The sequence below is a fragment of the Primulina tabacum genome, chromosome 3 (assembly GCF_025594145.1).
Source record: "Primulina tabacum isolate GXHZ01 chromosome 3, ASM2559414v2, whole genome shotgun sequence".
Lineage (NCBI taxonomy): Eukaryota > Viridiplantae > Streptophyta > Magnoliopsida > Lamiales > Gesneriaceae > Primulina > Primulina tabacum.
Genome location: NC_134552.1, coordinates 3,567,743 through 3,585,724, shown reverse-complemented (window position 1 = coordinate 3,585,724; position 17,982 = coordinate 3,567,743). Strand labels below are relative to the sequence as shown.

The following is a 17,982-nucleotide window of genomic DNA, read 5'->3' as shown; positions in this document are numbered from 1 at the left end:
TATTATCTCTTTTTTTATATAATATAGTTTTTGGGAAATATGATTCATGTATGTTAGATTGTAAATTTTTCTTTTTTACCAAATAGTAAAGTTCGTAAATATTTTTAGGCACCTTGTGTAATTATGCCTTTGTTTTTAAATAAATAGAACAGAATAGAATAGAAATCACCCACTAAAGACTTGCAGAAGTATCGAGGTTAAAAAATTGATAATTCTATAATCACAACTCAACCACGCAAGTTTTCTAGGAAACTACGTCACATTACATTATGTGGATAATTGAATTAGTATTAGTTATTACCAACTCTCAATTTGTACAATGTAGGCATCCAGTGGCCATTCACGGACAATCTTATGGGCAATGTTGACCGCAGTGCTGGTTTTGTGGAAATTTGGGTCATCCGTTGGATCTAGCTTACCCCATGTTCTGAATTTAGCATAACACGGTATTATATACTCCATAACCAAAATAAAAAATTAAAAATTCATCTGTTATATTAATATCTCTATGTTATTTTTTCCAGATTTGGAGTGTACGTACGTGCCTATGTTGAAAAGAGAAAAATGGTGTGAAATCATTCAAGTGAACATTTACATATGAGCTCAAACTAAATGACAATAACTCATTAAACTCAAAGTTTAGGGGTTGCAAAAGTCCATGTGAGGCAACTGCAAGAAGATGAGAAACACGATTGGTAGTTCGCCGACAATGCCTGACGATTCAGTTCGAAAGCTTGTGTGCAAGAAGAGCGATGGAGATACGAAATGACATAGGCTTCTGCAGCAACAGGTGAGGGATTGTAGAACGATTTTACCACATTGATGGCATCTGTTTCCACGAATATATTAGTCCACCGACGTTGAAGGGCTATCAAAATACCTTTCCCAACCGCCTTCAACTTGGCAAAAATAGGGCGTGAACCTCCCAGAGATGCTGGCTGAGCGAGCTAGAATCACAATACCTTGGTCATTCCAGACAACCACCCCACGCCAAAACTCCGACGATTCTCATGTAAATCTAATAGTTTCCGGTGCATTAACAATGTTTCATTTCAAGACCATTGTTCTACTAGATATCTTAACACTTGTATGGTGCATTACATGAAACTTGGGGTCCTCGATAATCATGAAGGATTTAAGAAGTCATGTCGTATCAGAAAAGGCGATTGACCCCTCTGAATAATTACTTATATGGTGCGCGATTTCTGGAATTGCACTCTACGGCTTTCTACATGGTTCCGCAAGATTCCACCATTTTCCCAAAAAAACAATTATCGAGCAACAAACCATCTTAACCAAAAACATACGCGCCGTGACTGCTTCAATGCTTAATTATTATTGCATTGCCGATTACTCTTTTTCCGTCGATTTGCCATCCATCCTTCTCGTGTTTCTACTACATTTTAATTAATTCAAGCCACATGTTTAACTCCAATTTGCAAGATCACTCCAACATTTGTATTAATTAAAGCAACATGTTTAATCCCAATTTCCTAGATCACTCCAACTCTTCATCTGGTGTTTTCTTTAGGTAACTAACTATGGCCCCACCATTTTAAATTAATGCTATTGCCCTTTCTAGTTAATTTCACCACACAACACAGCACCTAGTCCAATTGGCTTAAACCTCAAGTCAAGTGCCTGTTGGATGCTTGATGATCTGAACGACAAGAATACTTTGCACTACCATTCATTGAAATAGACAAAAGAATGGCAAATGAAATTCACGCTGGGCTGTGTCAAGATTGTCACAGAAAAAGCATCAACCACAAAAATAACAACACTAAATGGTGTAAAATCATATAAAAATCAATCCCACGATTAAAACAAATTGGTCTAATTCCAATACTCCTTTCACTCAAATCGCCTAGTTGTGTCATTAACGACAACAAAATGGCACGGATAGGAACTTACGAGAGCACCTTGCTAACAAAACAATAAAGATGACACGAAGCTGCCAAACATGGAATCAGTCATCTAGGATCACTTTTTAGACTTCTTAGTTACCCTGCACAAGTTTTGAAATGGTGAGAACTCAAGTAAAATAGAAATAAATTGATTGTGACATATTTAGAAGCCACTTACTGAGCTGGCTGAGAAGTGGGAGCAGAAGTCGCAGCTGCAGGCTTAGCTGCTTTCTCCCCTGGGCCCTGTAACGTCACATTAAAAGATTTCATTCAAATTCATATTGCATAGAAAATCATATAGATGACATTGAACTTATTAAAATTCAAAATTACAGCACCGCCGAGCATCCATCCCCAAGTAAAAGGGCGATATCAAACAGATATCAACTTAAAAAACATGAAACAAATGGAACTACAACTCAATTAATTTATCGCTAATCTCTGACCAAAAAATGCAACAGACTCAATATCAAGTTCCACATTAAATTCAGTGTCTGAGATGGAGTCCTGTTTCTGGTCCATATAAAGGCAACACAAAGCAACTAAATACAAACAACGAATTACATGTTATACTCAATAATATGCATCAGCTAATCACCTGAGCTAATCGTTCTTCCCTCCTAGCAAACTTTCTTTCCCTGCTAGCCTTGTTCTTTGCCCTCTTTGCCTCAAATTGGTCAGACAGCGTTTTCTCTCTAGCCTTCTCAGCCTTAGATTTATGGATGCTCTCCATCAAAACACGCTTATTCTTAAAGACATTACCTTTGACCTTCATATACATATCATGATACATGTGCTTATCTATCTTCTTCGACTCCCGGTATTTGCGAAGCAAACGTCTGAGAACCCTCATTCTCCTCATCCAGAGAACTTTCGTGGGCAATCTTGCTTCCCTGGTACCTTTTCGTTTACCTGAAATAATTCAGAAATAATGTTCAATAAAAGGTAACACACTTCTCCAAGTGAATCGATGGTCAGGAACATAAGAACCCAATTTCTAAATGGGAGGTAAAAAAACTCATAAACATAGGTGGATTAAATAGGGGTACAACATCAACAATTGAAGTATTGATCTTCTCAATTCAATCTCATCAATAATTAAAATCAATATTACAGCATGTAAATCAATCAAAGCCTAGGTCATAGTAAATAAAAGTGTGAGGCGTAATAATGCGCTCAAGTGTCCTAGGGCTTTGAGTGCAAAGCGCAACCTACGCTCTATGGAAATAAAGCGCATTAAATAAAATATTCTAAAAATCAAATCAAATCAAATTTTTAAAAATATATGAATTATGAGATATCAAATATTGAATTCAGTATCTTCATCTTCCAAGTATCAAATATTAAAATGTGATGGCAAGGAGCAGAGACAACATGATGTTCAGATATCCTCTGATTTTTTTTTACAAAAAATAAATAGCAGAAATCACATTTTTTCTCCTCTGCCAGATTTTTTTTCAGAAAAAAGGCTGATTTAATCTGAATTCTGATATGTGCTTAAAGTGGCAAAACGTGTGCTTCACAATAGCCCTGCAATTTGGAGTGCCCGCAAGCTGTGGTACAGGTAATCCAGTAAAATCTTCACACTTAGTTTGCTCTTTTTTTTTTGTGTATACAGGTCAGAATATAAGGAAGTTGGTCAAGGATGGTTTCATTATCCGGAAGCCAACTAAGATTCTAAAAAAATAAAAAACAAATCAAATTTTTAAAAATATATGAATTATGAGACATCAAATATTGAATTCAGTATCTTCATCTTCCAAGTATCAAATATTAAAATGCGATGGCAAGGAGCAGAGACAACATGATGTTCAGATATCCTCTGATCTTTTTTTACAAAAAATAAATAGCAGAAATCACATTTTTTCTCCTCTGCCAGATTTTTTTTCAGAAAAAAGGCTCATTTACTCTGATATGTGCTTAAAGTGGCAAAACGGGTGCTTCACAATAGCCCTGCAATTTGGAGTGCCCGCAAGCTGTGGTACAGGTAATCCAGTAAAATCTTCACACTTAGGGATTAAAAATAACAAAATGACCAATCAAACTAATTGCACGATCTCAGCAGCAAAGCTATAAAATGACATACTAGTGACTAGTCAAACACGAAAGAGTGGAAATTCTGAATTCAACATAGACGAGGAATCAATACCATATCCAGAATGACGGCCTTTTCTTTTGGCCTCCTTCATTCGGCGAGCACGAGATCGGGAGTGAATCTTAGTTGGCTTCCGGATAATGAAACCATCCTTGACCAACTTCCTTATATTCTGACCTGTATAAACAAAAAAAGAGCATCTGACAAAACAAAAGCCATGTATGGCAATCAAAAAAATATATATCATAAAATCCACCATGCTACAAATGATGTAAGAACTCTATCGACAAGAAATGAATTTGATCAACCCGTAAATCATGAGCCTCTCAATCATGTTGCAAATTGGAACTCGCGATTTTGATAGCCCAATGACTAAACCAATAACTTTTTTACCTTAACAATCACAGCTAAAAACTATTACAAGATTAATTAACCTAAACCTTCATGTGCCGCTCGAAATGATAGAATCACAGAACAAGTTATCCGTACACAGTGTTGAACTAACAAAAAACCAACAAGGAGCCCGGAGGTCAATCAACTGAACACACATCGCAAAATAAAAGTTAAACAAAAAATAGAAAATTTAACAATATAAAAATTTATAAATAAAGAGCAAAACAAATGCGCGAGTGATATGGATATGAGAGCTCACGAGAGTTAGCCATGGAGATTTCGTTGCATTCATTGGGATCGAGCCAGACCTTTCCTTTGCCGCACTTGAGAACGCTGGCAGCGAGCCGCTTCTGTAGCTTGAGCGACACCATTTCTCCTTACCCTCCGCCTCTATTCTCCTTCGTGGAGGAAAAGCTGAACGAGAGCGTTTTTTCTCTCTGCCCTAGGTATTCTTATCGGGTCTTTTGCACTCTGGGGTTTTTTCTACTTGGGCTTCTCTTTTATTATTATTGGGCCATTTCCTATCGATGATGGGCTTGGGATAGATTATTCTTCAGGTTCGCCGCACTGCTACTAATTTACTTATCACATCATACGTAGCAAACGGAACTTAATAATAAATATGAGATAATGTGATTTAAATGTAAATAATATATATCATTGAAAAAAATGAAATAAATTATATGAAATTGGTTAAATGAATAAATTCTAGTAACCTAATATTATAGTTTTTTTTTCAAAGTTATTACATATAAAATAGTAGAAAACTGTTGAGTGAATATCTTTCGATACGATCTCACGGATTTATATTCCTGATATGGATTGACACGTTTTATATTTACAAAATAAAATAATATTTTTTATATAAAAATATTATTTTTTTATGAACTAGATTGAGTTGAATATTTGTCTTACAAAAGCGAAAAAAGGCGATGGAGCGAGCACCTGCCTCAACTCCTCTAGCCTTTTTCCTAACCCCTTATTTCATTGAGAAATAACTTATTCTTTTTACTAATTTAAGCATCATGCAAGTGTAAAATGATATTAAAAAATTGATACAGATTTTAATTATTTTTCTTATTTTCAGATCTTTTTAATTCCACTTTCCATCTTTTAAAGTAATCTTAATTAACCTATTATTGATACTAATATTGTGAAAAATATTCATTTACTTATGTAAATTGAAAAATAGAACGATCAAACCGTCGTTATTTTCTTTACTATGGATAAATTTGCAGTCATGCGGAAACATCAAGAACAACCTAAGATGATAAACATGATAAATAAGTTAATAAATTATATATATTTGTCTGACTAATCTTTACATAACTAGTTGCGCTACAATATAAAATTATAGTTATTATTCTGTGTGTATATCTATTGACACAAAATTCTTATGAGACGGTGTCATTGATAAATTTATTGAGACAGATCTTATATTTGGGTCATTCATTAAAAAATTATTATTTTTTATATTTATGAGACAAGTCGATACTGTCCATATTTATAATAACAACCAATATTTTTTTCAAAAAAAATATTGCTTGTTATTATAAATATGGACATTATCGACCCGTCTCATAAATAAAGATCCGTAAAATAGTCTCACAGTAAACGTATTAATCAATTAATATAATTTGTTTTGATATTAAATACGCAGTTAGGAATTTTCTTTCTGTCTTTGGATATGCCACATCTTCAAGGCTAATTGAGGCTGCAATCCCTTGAGACCGATGTGGCTAAGAATTGATGCAATATTCTGTGGATAGGTTCTTGTGAATTAATCTCACGAATCTTTATCTGTGAGACGGATCAACTCTACAGATATTCACAATAAAAAGTAATACTCTTAGCATAAAAAGTAATAATTTTTCATGGATGATCCAAATAAGATATATGTCTCACAAAATACGACTATTTCTTGTGCAGGGTTGGGATTTAAATCAAAATCAATTTTATGTTAATTATCCAAAATGCATATAATATTTTCACTAAATAATAATAATAATAATAATAAACGATTGCAAGAGAATTATTAAAATTAAAATTCAGTGTAAAATATAGCAAAAGCATGCACGTGGACAGAAAAAAAACACGTATGTCATCATGCAATGAGACACCCCACCCTTTACAATATTTTTCAAGCTTAATTTCAGTCGAAGAACCAGAGAAGAGATTATTGGATGATCGATGGCGTTTTGGGAAATCATCTTCTACCTCTCCCTTTGCGTGTTATCCGCTAATAGTACTGTTCCTTCGGCATACCAAGTTCTCCGGCAGTACGACTTCCCGGTGGGCCTTCTACCCGAAGGCGCCGTCGACTACAGCCTGAACTCCGCCACCGGAGAATTCTCAGCTCAGCTCAACGGCTCCTGCCACTTCAAGATCGAGAATTCGTACGAGCTCAGGTACCTGCCTGTGATAAAGGGGGTGATATCCAAAGGAAGGCTCCAGAAGCTGAGCGGCGTGACCGTGAAGGTGTTGGTGGTGTGGCTGGGCATTGTGGAGGTCAACCGGAAGGGGGAAAACCTGGAGTTTTCGGTGGGGCTTGCGTCCGCGAATTTTCCGGCACGGAATTTCGACGAGTGCCCGCAATGTGGTGGTGGTGGTTTGGATTGTTCTGATTTGAGGGAGATAATTAACTCGTATTGATTCATTCTTCTCCACGTGCCCGATCGATCGATGATATATGAAGTTTTGAGGTTTTGTTTTCTGCATGTGACGAATAAGAACAGATTGTAATGTTAGTTTGCAGAATGAATCGAAATGTTTATTATGCGAACATTTGCAACTTATTATTTTTTTTACTAATAATCATGCGTTATTATTTTGAACAGAGACGATATCACGAATTTTTATTTGTAAGGCAGGTGAAATTTACCGATATTCACAATAAAAAATAATATTTTTATCATAAGAAGTAATATTTTTTCATGGATGACGACTTGTGAGACCGTATCACACAAGGTTTTACCTATTATTTTTTATCCTAAAAAATTATGAGATGTATGACAATGTCTATTTAATATAAAATTTAGGTGGAATTTTCAGAAGAAAAAACAGAATCAGATGTGTATTTGTTTTTAAATGAATGGATTAGTTCAATTTTCAAGTCAATTTTCATAAATAAATTTGTAAAATTTATTCATTTTTACATATTATTATTTAAAAATTTATTCATTTTATTATTAGTAATGGGCACGTTTTTTATTAGTGTTTTTTAATTTATATGAGATTGAGATTATATTTGAAAAAAAATAGCTTTAATCATAATATTATATACAATTTTGTATTTCATTATGATTATATTATTTAGATAGTTTTAACTGAGAAAAAAATTTTCTGGCTAGTAGTTTTAATCAAAACACGAATATAGCACCGTCGCCTTTCCACCAAAACAACTTTTCGGCAAGGATTTTCATCCTACACCTTCATTCTTAACTGAGCCATTTCCAAGTTGGCTCGGAGAGAATGTAAGACATTATCCCTTTCCTTCAACCAATGATCAGCAACCTCATATATATGTGGAAGAATCCAAAATATGAAAAGGCATCGAAGGAGGTGATTTCCCCAACACCGCTTCGAAACGGGACATTAATAAGGTAGAATAAATCTAGGGTTGTAACATAATTCTGCCCAAGGTAAAAAAACAACTCATTTAACAGGAGTTTCCGACACAAAACTGTGAAGGTATTGTTCCAATAAACGATTTAAAACCTCCGTTTGACCATCAGGCTGAGGATTGTATGCACTAGACATCGGCAACAAAGTACCACTGTTTTTCAAAATAATCTTGCCAGAACCTCCTTGAGAAAATCGGATCACGGTCTGAATCAACGTGCTCCAGAAATGAGTGATATTTAAAAACAATGCCAATGAATAAATAAGCCACGTGTGTTGATGTAGAACGCTTTTAAAGGCTCCAAAATGGGCATACTTGGATTGACGATCAACCAACACCGTGATGACAGAAAATCCATTATATATGCGTAACCTCGTAATGAAATCCATGGATGCTTTCTCTCAAATGTTTCGAGGTACCGGAAGAGGTTGCAAAAGCCCCACTTTAATTTACTGATAACATAATGTTGCACATCCCTATTCATTTTTGGACAATAGAAACAGAGAGCCAAACACAAAATAGTCTTCTCAACTCCGTCATGACCTGCCAAATGATTATTGTGGAACTCAAAAAGAACTTTGGGTTTTGAAGGATAAACGGTGATAAGACACAATTTGTGGTGTTTGTAAAGAAGGCCATTTCTAAACTGGAAATAACTTTATTCTTGGGATTACGTCGAAGCGATGACCATCGTGATAATAATATAGTACCAAAAATGTAAAATTATAACAATCAGGAAGAGTACAAAGATTTACGTGGTTAACCAATATTAGCTATGTCTATGGTGCTACTGCAAGCCTTTATTGAATAAAATATTACAAGTGTATACATAATACTCAATCTCTTACAATCTCAACCTAGAGTATAAGGAAATATTTTCTCTAACCCACACAACACTAAAGGAAAAACCTTTTTTTCTTTGCTCTCTAATTTACGATGCTGAAAAGCTTCGTTCGAATGTTTTGAACTGAACCGAATGAGCTTAATTTATAGAGCTCCTTTTGCATTTATTCTACCAAATGCATTTGTGTATTTAATTCCATCAATTACGTTGCGGGCACCAACCATTTTTTCTGTCATTTAATTTGATTCATGCAACCTACGTAACATTTCTCCTACTTAAAGACTTGATTTCATTCATATCTTCACATCATCATGGTTGCCGCTCATATCTTCCCTTTTATACCTACAGTCCGACTAAAGTTGAATTTCAGTTTGTCAATGGTCATAGTCTTTGTGAGCAAGTTGGCCGGATTCTTACTTCCAATATAGTCTTTTTCAAGCATCAAAATTTCATATTCCAATATTGATCTTATGCAATGGCATTGAACTTGTATATGCTTCGTCCTAGCATGATAAAAATGTTTTTTTGTTAAATGAATATCATTCTAATTGTCACAGTGTAACGTGCTACCCTCAAAATTTTGACCCAATTTCTCTAGAAAATATCTCAACAATATCATCTTCTTTTTAACTTCTGTAACTGCAAGAATTTGATCTATAAAATCATTGAGTTGTAGCTATCTTTTTCAAATTGAGTTGCTAAATGTTGCTCGCATTGATTCCCAAACATTTGTTAAAGATGCCAAAATAATAATAAATGCACGAATCACATCATCAAAACTAATTTCAACCGATGTTATTGGGAAACAATCTTATTGAACTCATTGATGTGTTTATCCACTGAAACATTTTCTCTCATTTTCAAGTTGAATAATTTTTTCATAGATGTATTTTATTGTTTGTTGATGACTTATCATACATGCCCGACAAAATGAACATCTCCTCTTTGTGCTTGTGCATCTAATTCCATCAATTTTTTTGCAGCTACGAACCATTTCGTCTGCCATTTAATTTGATTCATGCAACATACCTAACATGTAAGAAGCGGTGTTGGTGAGAAGAGTATGATAAAATTGGTCACTTCTTACTTCAGCTCTTTATTCGTCAAGGAAAGGAAAAATAGGGGCTCTAAGAGCAAGAGCTAGAGCTGGAGAATGACCAATAGTTGGATATGAAAATTGACCATAACATTTTCATCTATTTTATTCCACTTTTAATTCATCATTATGGTCTTTTTCCAATGACCGCCAAGCAATGACCAATTCGTAAAATTGCTTGCATCTGAAGGTGTGAATTTGTTTCCAATGAATTTGTCTACGATCTTGAACTTTGTCTGAGGTAATTCGGTAGACTGAAAAATAATCTCATCTTGTAATTAATTATTTTCAATCAGTAGAAGACATTGTAAGTTAAATATGAAATTAAAAAATATCAATTATATTTTGTTTATTTTTTTTTTTATGGACTCTCGATCTGTCAGGTAGAAAATTTTACTACCCGAAGCCGATCCAACGATTTCAAGTACAAATTGAAACTCAACAATAACATATCCAACATATTTAATCAAGCCATCAAAACTAAATCACTTCTACGAATGAAAATCCCTCCAACTGTCGAAAAAGAAAGGACCAAAGCTGGTTCAGTCGTTCACTGCTTCAAGCCTTCAATGCGTCCTCGGCTACTCGCAACTCGCCATGCGCAGTGTTTCTGCCGTTCCCTGCTTCAGGCCTCGAATCGTCGATTGCATGGAAAGTTGGAAGATTGAATCGGATATAGGACTATGAGACAGTAAGATAGCAAGAGCGAGATGGCCGGTATAAGCACTAAGCCGTCACCCAATTTAAGGTATTTGGTAAAGGCTAAAAACATACATATATTACATATTATAGGAAATTCAGAACAATATTTAGAAAATAGTCAGGTACCCTATATTTAATTTCGGATAGTAAAAAAACTACCCGAATATCAATATCAATTGTAAAACCCGACACAAAACGTCAGCCCTTAATCTCTGGATCTTTGCCCCCATAACAAAATTTCTGGAACGGTCCCTGCTTCTAATTCGAACAACGTAAATCTCGAATCGATTGTTGGTTCAAGCCTCCTTAGCTTAGATGTCTAAAAAGTAAACGTTTACACGAAAAAAAAATGATAGAAAGCCGATTCGCAACCAACATGAAATTTAATTATGTCATTTCGAACAACATTTAACATATTAACAACTAGAATTCAATGAAACAAAGTCAAACGATCGCTAATTGTCACACACTAACAAAAGAAACTACTGGAACAAGCTACCGGAATGTTGTGTTTTTGTCAGTTACTCTTTCTTTTAACTAACTTATAATTGGTTTGTGAAACTTATTTAAAATTATATGGCAAAAACTTGTGTGACACGATCTCACGGGTCGTATTTTGTGAGATGAATAACTTATTTGGGTCATCCATGAAAAAATATTACTATTTATGCTAAGAACATTACTTTTTATTGTGAATATCGGTGAGATTAACCCGTCATACAGATAAATATTTATGAGACCGTATCACAAGAGACTTAGTCAAATTATAATTATACATTCATTGTATAACTCTATTGAATTTTTTTATTTTCCAAAAATAATATTTTTTTTGAATCTACAATACAATCGTTATCATATATTTATATATATTTTTAATTTTTTTAGGTAGCCGCCTATCACTCCTAATAAAAATAAAAAATAATTAATTGAATCGAAAATAACAACAATTTTTGGTTTAGATTTCCGATTTCTTCGGTTCAAGCCAAAATTTGAACAATTATGATACAATCTATAAAGTTACTCACATTTAAGACGATAACAATAACGAAACAAAACTAGTTAATCATCATCATCGATCAGGCTAATATGATGCAACGTATCTTTAGGACACTTCCCCAATTCTCAAGGATGAATATTTATCGATACACATGAGTTCCAATGAAATATAAAGACACACACAAAACTTTTGAACGGAAATTAAAACAGTCATTACTCGAGTTTGTGCAAGAAAGAAGAATGTCAACGGTAGCTCAAAGAACTTGTCCATATATGACATAATAAGCAAAGTCAACTAATTTTTATGTATGTCTATATATATATTGGTTTAATCTAATCATTTGCAATCTATTTTAATAAGTCAACTGATTATCGTCGTTTTGAAGAATTGTGAGTTGCCAACTAGCTAATATATATATATATATATATATATATATATATATAGACACACACGTATAAAAATTCTTATGAGATTGGTTTTGTTGTCAATTTTATGATTCAGGTCATTTATTTGGGTCATCCATGAAAAAATATTATTTTTTATTGTAAATATGAGCATGATTGATTCGTTTCATAAATAAAGATTTATGAGACTGTCTTACAAGATAACTACTCGTATGTGTATATATATATATAGAGAGACTTGTTACCCTGCACCCCATGGGAGCAGGGTATTCTTGGGCGCCTGCACAGCTGGCGCCCAGCTGTGTTTTTCTTTTTTAAAAAAATTTTTTTTAAGCGTCCAGTTGAGTTTTTTTTATTTAAAAAAAATTTAATAAACAAAATCAAGAGAACATGATCCATCACCCACGCCCAGAAGAGTGAATTGAGCGCGTAATTGGAGATTTCGGCCGTGCTCTTTCCGGTCATCTTCGGAAGACGATTCTTAAATCAGAATTTGTTCACCTGAAAAAGCACGGTCAAGAAGCGTACTATTCTGATTTAAGAATCGTCTTCCAAAGATGACCGGAAAGAGCATGGCCGAGATCTCCAATTTCGCGCTCAATTTACTCTTCTGAGCGTGAGGTATGTTCTGAATTTTTGGACGTAAATGATGGCCCTGTTCTCTTGATTTTGTTTATTAATTTTTTAAAAAAAAATTAATAAAAAAAACTCAACTGGGCGCTTAAAAAAAATTTTTTAAAAAAGGAAAAAACAGGTGGGTGCCAGCTGTGCAGGCGCCCAAGAATACCCTGCACCCATGGTAACAAGTCTCATATATATATATAGGGAAGGGGCACGCATACATTGCTTGATAACTAGTCATTCTTTGGCTAAAAAATAAATAACTAGGAAGGTCGATTTCCGCGTATCAATTTCTTGAACTAATACTCTACCTGGAAAAGATCAATCTTCCGCTTCAAATTAAAATAATCTTTTAAATTATAAAATTGCGCAAGAAACAAGAACAGTACTGCTAATATCGCAAAGCCCACATGCAACTTTTGATCTCATTTTATTAGTATCACGTTTACCTAGAAACATATCAAAATTTTGCTAATCTGGTCTAGCTTGCTAGGTTTAAAGTTGTGCTAAAATGCTATTAATTTATCATTCTTGGCTAATATTGAGGGGTTACATTTTTCCCATACATAATTGATAAGCAAAGCCGACCATCCTAAGTAAAAATTAGGAAAATTCCACTTCCTTGATCGCGCATGATTAGACGAGATCGATGTGATTAGATAGTTGAACTTGTGTTCTTTGATTGGGAATCTATAATAGTTAATTAGCTCAAACATACGACGGAGTCATTTTTTTGCTAAATAAGTCTTGAACGACACGTCATAGTTATTTTATGGTTAAATGACATAAACATCTCTCAGTTGGAAGGAGAAATATGAGTAAAAAAAGTCATCCACCTCTACCCATACCAATTTCGTAATAAAAAATTCGAACCATTGGATGATTTCACATGGCTTTGTTAACCATGTCAACCACTAATTGTACTGTTCATAATTGTTTTTTATTTTGATTTTTAGACCTCAACACCTGGACAGCACAAAATGCTATTATTAGGTTAAGTATCCTTTACAAATAATAATAATAAAAACAACACCTAATTTTAATTTCCTTTCCTGACACTACTTTGCACCGCCTATATATGATTTTGGAATAATTCTCTTGTAACATGGTTTTACGATCTTTATTTGTGAGACGAGTCAATCCTACCGATATTCACAACAAAAATTAATATTCTTAGCTAAAAAGTAATATTTTTTCATGGATGACCCAAATAAGAGATATGTCTCACAAAATACGACCCATGAGACCGTCTCACACAAATTTTTATAATGATTTTGTTGGTCACCAAAATTTGGTTACTTGGTTAGTGCTTGGCACTTCAAGAACCACTAAAATTAAGTAATCCTTATTTCGTTTCATTCTTATTTTAACTTCTGTTGTATGATGGAATTTTTAGGTTTATTGGATTACTTTTTGTTATTAAATAAATTGTCTTCTATAAAAAATTTGGTTAATACCATTTCCCAGATTAGCATGGTTTGATATTATTTTATGGGTCAAATCTACATATTTTGTGGGATGGGTCTCTTATTTGAATATCCATGAAAAATTATCATTTTTATGATTAACAATAAAATTATATCAAAATCCGAAAAAAATAGAAGAGATTAATTGATATATAAGAATTAAAATTTTATTCCCTTTTTCGTATTTCATGCTAACCAAAGAAGGATCAGAGTTATTGTGGTCCACAATCAGAAGTTACTACAACCACGGATTCTGCCAACAGTTAAAATAACGTACGGTGACTCGATCGATCTCTGATTCAGACTCGTCTGGCTTTGTCCTCGATAAGCATCGCGCGCAACTCCGCCTCGTCCATCTTCTTCGCCTGGTTCTCGGGTCGGTAATATCCGGTCACGGGGTCCGGCACCCATGAGATTTTGCTCGGTTCCTCGGATCCTTTCTTCAACATCACGTTCGAACTGGCCCCGATGTTGGAGACGCCGGTACCCTGCGACGCCGCAGCGTATCCCCTCCTGTGATAGTCACACAAGACCCATTCAACAATCTTGAACTCTAAATCAATACGCACAAGCATTTATACATCAAAAAAGGAAAAAAAAAATTGATTTACCAGGTGATTGCAGATGAGATTTTGTTGGTGACGAAAACAGAGACATTCTTAGCTGTGGAGAAAGAGCGAGCCATTGAGATTCGAAAGCTGCCGCCTAGAGTCGATTAAATTTCTTATTGAATATAGAAAAACTTTCTGCAGCGGCGTTGGAATCTCTGTTATTTCCTCTTTGTTTAGGGTTGCTTCGACGGAGTAGGCGGCCATATTTATAGGAGAACCAAATTTAAAAAACAAAAAGTGGGCCGGGTCAAAATAGGGTTCTTGTGAGACGCGAAAAAGCAATTTGATTGGGCAGCTGGCGCTCGTTGGACAATTGGCTACTTGCAATGCATGTGGTTATTTAAATAATCTCCCACATAATTAACCTGCTCTTTGATCATGTTGAACAGGTAATAAGTATATGAAATTTAACAAATACACTTTTTTTTAGATGATATCGTATATTTTGATTCGTAAGACGGATCAATTTTATTTATATTTATAATTATAAGTAATATTTTTGTTATAAAAAGTAATATTTTTTTATGATTTACTCAAATAAGATATTTATTTCATAAAATTGACTTGTTGGTTGTCTTACAAAAAATTTTGTTTTTGTTTTATGATTTATTTTTGTTAGACAGAATCTTATCCAACTCGATTTATAAAAGCAAATTGACGTGGCAATAACAAGATTATTATAAATAAGTTATGGCAAAAACTTGTGTGAGACGGTATAACATGTCGTATTTTGTGAGGCGGATCTCTATTTGGATCATCCATTTAAAATTATTATTTTTTAGGCAAAAACTTGTGTGAAACGGTCTCACGGATCGTGTTTTGTGAGACAGATCTCTTAATTGGATCATCCATTAAAAAATATTACTTTTATGCTAAAAGTATTACTTTTATTGTGAATATCGATATGGTTGACCCCTCTCACATATAAAGATTCGTGAGACCGTCTCACAATATACCTACTCTATTTTTTATTGTGAATATCAGTAGGATTGACATGTCTTACAGATAAAGATTCGTGAGACCGTTTATCAAGAAACATATTCATAAGTTACCATCAATAATATTAAATTGAGAGAATAATAGAATTTAAGAATACGTGTATATGATATTTAGAAATATCACTAGAAGATTCTCCATTTACATCAAGAATATATACGATTTCCATATGAGATTATTTTATATTTTGATTTATAATGGGGGATCGGGAATTGATTATTGTAATAATTTTTAATTTGGAGTGTCCGTAACTCCTATACAAAACAAGCGATTCTTTCAATTTTCATTTGAAATAATCAGTTTCTTAACCTCGACTTTGTTTATGTTCCTCTCTAGTTTAATTGTAATCCAGAAACTGATATCGTGTTGATTCTATTATGTTATGATACTCACGAAAAATTTAGGATCCGATTCCAGCAAGTGTCACTAGTCCAGACGCAGGTTTCGAAATTGTCCTGAGTCTGAAATCACGAATAAGACTTTTAGAAAGGGACCAGGAGGGTGTCTCGGCGTAGTCCCTCTGACGCTCAAGTCAGAGACTGAGGATATAAGTGGAAAACAGCTAAATGTGCTGCTGAAAAATATTATAATGAATGAATCAACTAAACACTCAAACCTGATATTTATAGGAGAGTACTTGAGCCCTTGACAGGCCTTCCACCGTGGTTGGGGATGGGCCAGGGGTCCCACATCGGGTTTGACCTTAACTCTAGTGAACTCATCTATGGGGTATCATAGTATTTTCACAAATAAATGAATCATTTTTACCCTCGGATATTTTTGTTTATTTTAAAAATTTATGTTAAGTTTATTTACAATTCACAATACACCATCAAACTTTATATTTTGCATTAAAAATACCAATAAAGATATTTCAGTATTTTATTAAAAAAAGATGATAATAAAAATCACTTACCAAACATTTCACATACTTTTCGCTTTTATTTTCAAACACGACACGTTTATGGATTTAGATTAACCATTTCTCAAAACGTTATTTTGAATTTGGTGTGAAAATAAAAGGAGAAACAAAAATTGATTAGTGAAATATCACTTGCCAAACATTTTACGTACTTTTCGTTTTTATTTTCAAACACAACACGTTTATGGATTTATTCCCTTCTATAAGATTAACCATTTCTCAAATACAAAAACTTGTGTGATACGGTCTCACGGATCGTATTTTGTGAGACAGATCACTTATTTGGATCATCCATGAAAAAATATTATTTTTTATTGTAAATATCGGTAGAGTTGACTCGTCTCACAGATAAATATTCGTAAGATTGTCTCACAAAACACTTATTCTTTCTCAAAATGTTATTTTGAATTTGGTGTGAAAATAAAAGGAGAAACAAAAATTGATTAGTGGGGAAAATGCCAAGATATTCGTTGGCTTGTGGCCATAGATTGCGAGGCACTTGGGACATATTCACGCCACTCATCGTAATAAAAATCGGGTTTGGCGGCGGAATGTATCTGGGCGCCCGATCTTGTGGTGCTCACTTTCCAAAATATACCGATCAATACAATTTACTTGGCAAATAATTATTGCTATTTTATCTGAAAATCCCACAAACCAAGCTTTTTTTTTTATTAATTTGCGTGCACATGTATTTATGAATGATCCTTTAAAAATTATCCACAAGAATAAAGTACTCCGCACATTCTATTTTTTTCCCACGTGTTTCAATTATAAAGTTCAGTTTTTATATTTAATATTATTTTTTTTATTCTTTCACTGATTTATTTCTATTTAAAATCATTTATTTGTAAAAAAAATTAATTGTTTTTACTAATATACTCTTATTTTAAATCGTTTATTTGTAAAATTTTCATTAAACAAGGATAAAATAGTATACTGCTTTATGAAATTTACCTTTACGGACATTTCCCTAATATGTATAAAAACAGACATAAATTTAAATGATTGAGACGGAGGAGTACCTTTTTTGTAAAAGATACACGGCTGAAATTAATGCATCTGCGTTGGGGGAAAAAATCAAGAAACATGAATTGTTAGCCTTGTGTTTGTGAAGTTGGGTATGTGGCTTTTAGCATGCAAAAGCGATGGAATTTATTGAGGCTGCAAAAACGTATGTGGTTCAAAGTTGGTGTTAATTACTAAATCGTGTATCTGGATAGAAGAACTTGGATTTATTTTTTTTCAACAATCAAATTTTTTTTGTTACGAGAGCGATCGACATAAGACATTTGAACAAACAAAT

At 33.7% G+C, this 17,982-nt stretch overlaps 2 protein-coding genes and 1 long non-coding RNA gene across 3 annotated transcripts; 1 reads left to right on the top strand and 2 right to left on the bottom strand.

The window, feature by feature from the left end:
* Nucleotides 1-1,775: 1,775 nt before the first annotated feature.
* LOC142539383 (large ribosomal subunit protein eL19y-like) lies at nucleotides 1,776-4,851 on the bottom strand. The gene is made up of 5 exons (XM_075644812.1): nucleotides 4,655-4,851; nucleotides 4,057-4,179; nucleotides 2,506-2,819; nucleotides 2,086-2,150; nucleotides 1,776-2,008 (listed from the first exon to the last, which is right to left on the bottom strand). The coding sequence occupies exons 1-5, from the start codon at nucleotides 4,764-4,766 to the stop codon at nucleotides 1,984-1,986; spliced, it is 639 nt and encodes a 212-aa protein (XP_075500927.1). The 5' UTR covers nucleotides 4,767-4,851; the 3' UTR covers nucleotides 1,776-1,983.
* Nucleotides 4,852-6,585: 1,734 nt separating this feature from the next.
* On the top strand, nucleotides 6,586-7,047 carry LOC142538301 (uncharacterized protein At5g01610-like). The gene has a single exon (XM_075643651.1). The coding sequence runs from the start codon at nucleotides 6,586-6,588 to the stop codon at nucleotides 7,045-7,047; it is 462 nt and encodes a 153-aa protein (XP_075499766.1).
* Nucleotides 7,048-14,298: 7,251 nt separating this feature from the next.
* On the bottom strand, nucleotides 14,299-15,129 carry LOC142538832 (uncharacterized). Its single transcript, XR_012818747.1, has 2 exons — nucleotides 14,759-15,129; nucleotides 14,299-14,660 (listed from the first exon to the last, which is right to left on the bottom strand). It is a non-coding gene; the product is annotated as an uncharacterized LOC142538832 (long non-coding RNA).
* Nucleotides 15,130-17,982: the final 2,853 nt, after the last annotated feature.

Bases quoted from the DNA above. Each gene is read 5' to 3' on its own strand.
- LOC142539383 (XM_075644812.1), bottom strand. From the start codon at position 4,766: ATGGTGTCGCTCAAGCTACAGAAGCGGCTCGCTGCCAGCGTTCTCAAG. The intron at 2,151-2,505 runs GTGATTAGCTGA...GTGACGTTACAG, and splicing joins GGGAAGAACGATTAGCTCAG to GGCCCAGGGGAGAAAGCAGC. The intron at 2,009-2,085 runs GTAAGTGGCTTC...AAACTTGTGCAG, and splicing joins CCCACTTCTCAGCCAGCTCA to GGTAACTAAGAAGTCTAAAA.
- LOC142538301 (XM_075643651.1), top strand. From the start codon at position 6,586: ATGGCGTTTTGGGAAATCATCTTCTACCTCTCCCTTTGCGTGTTATCC.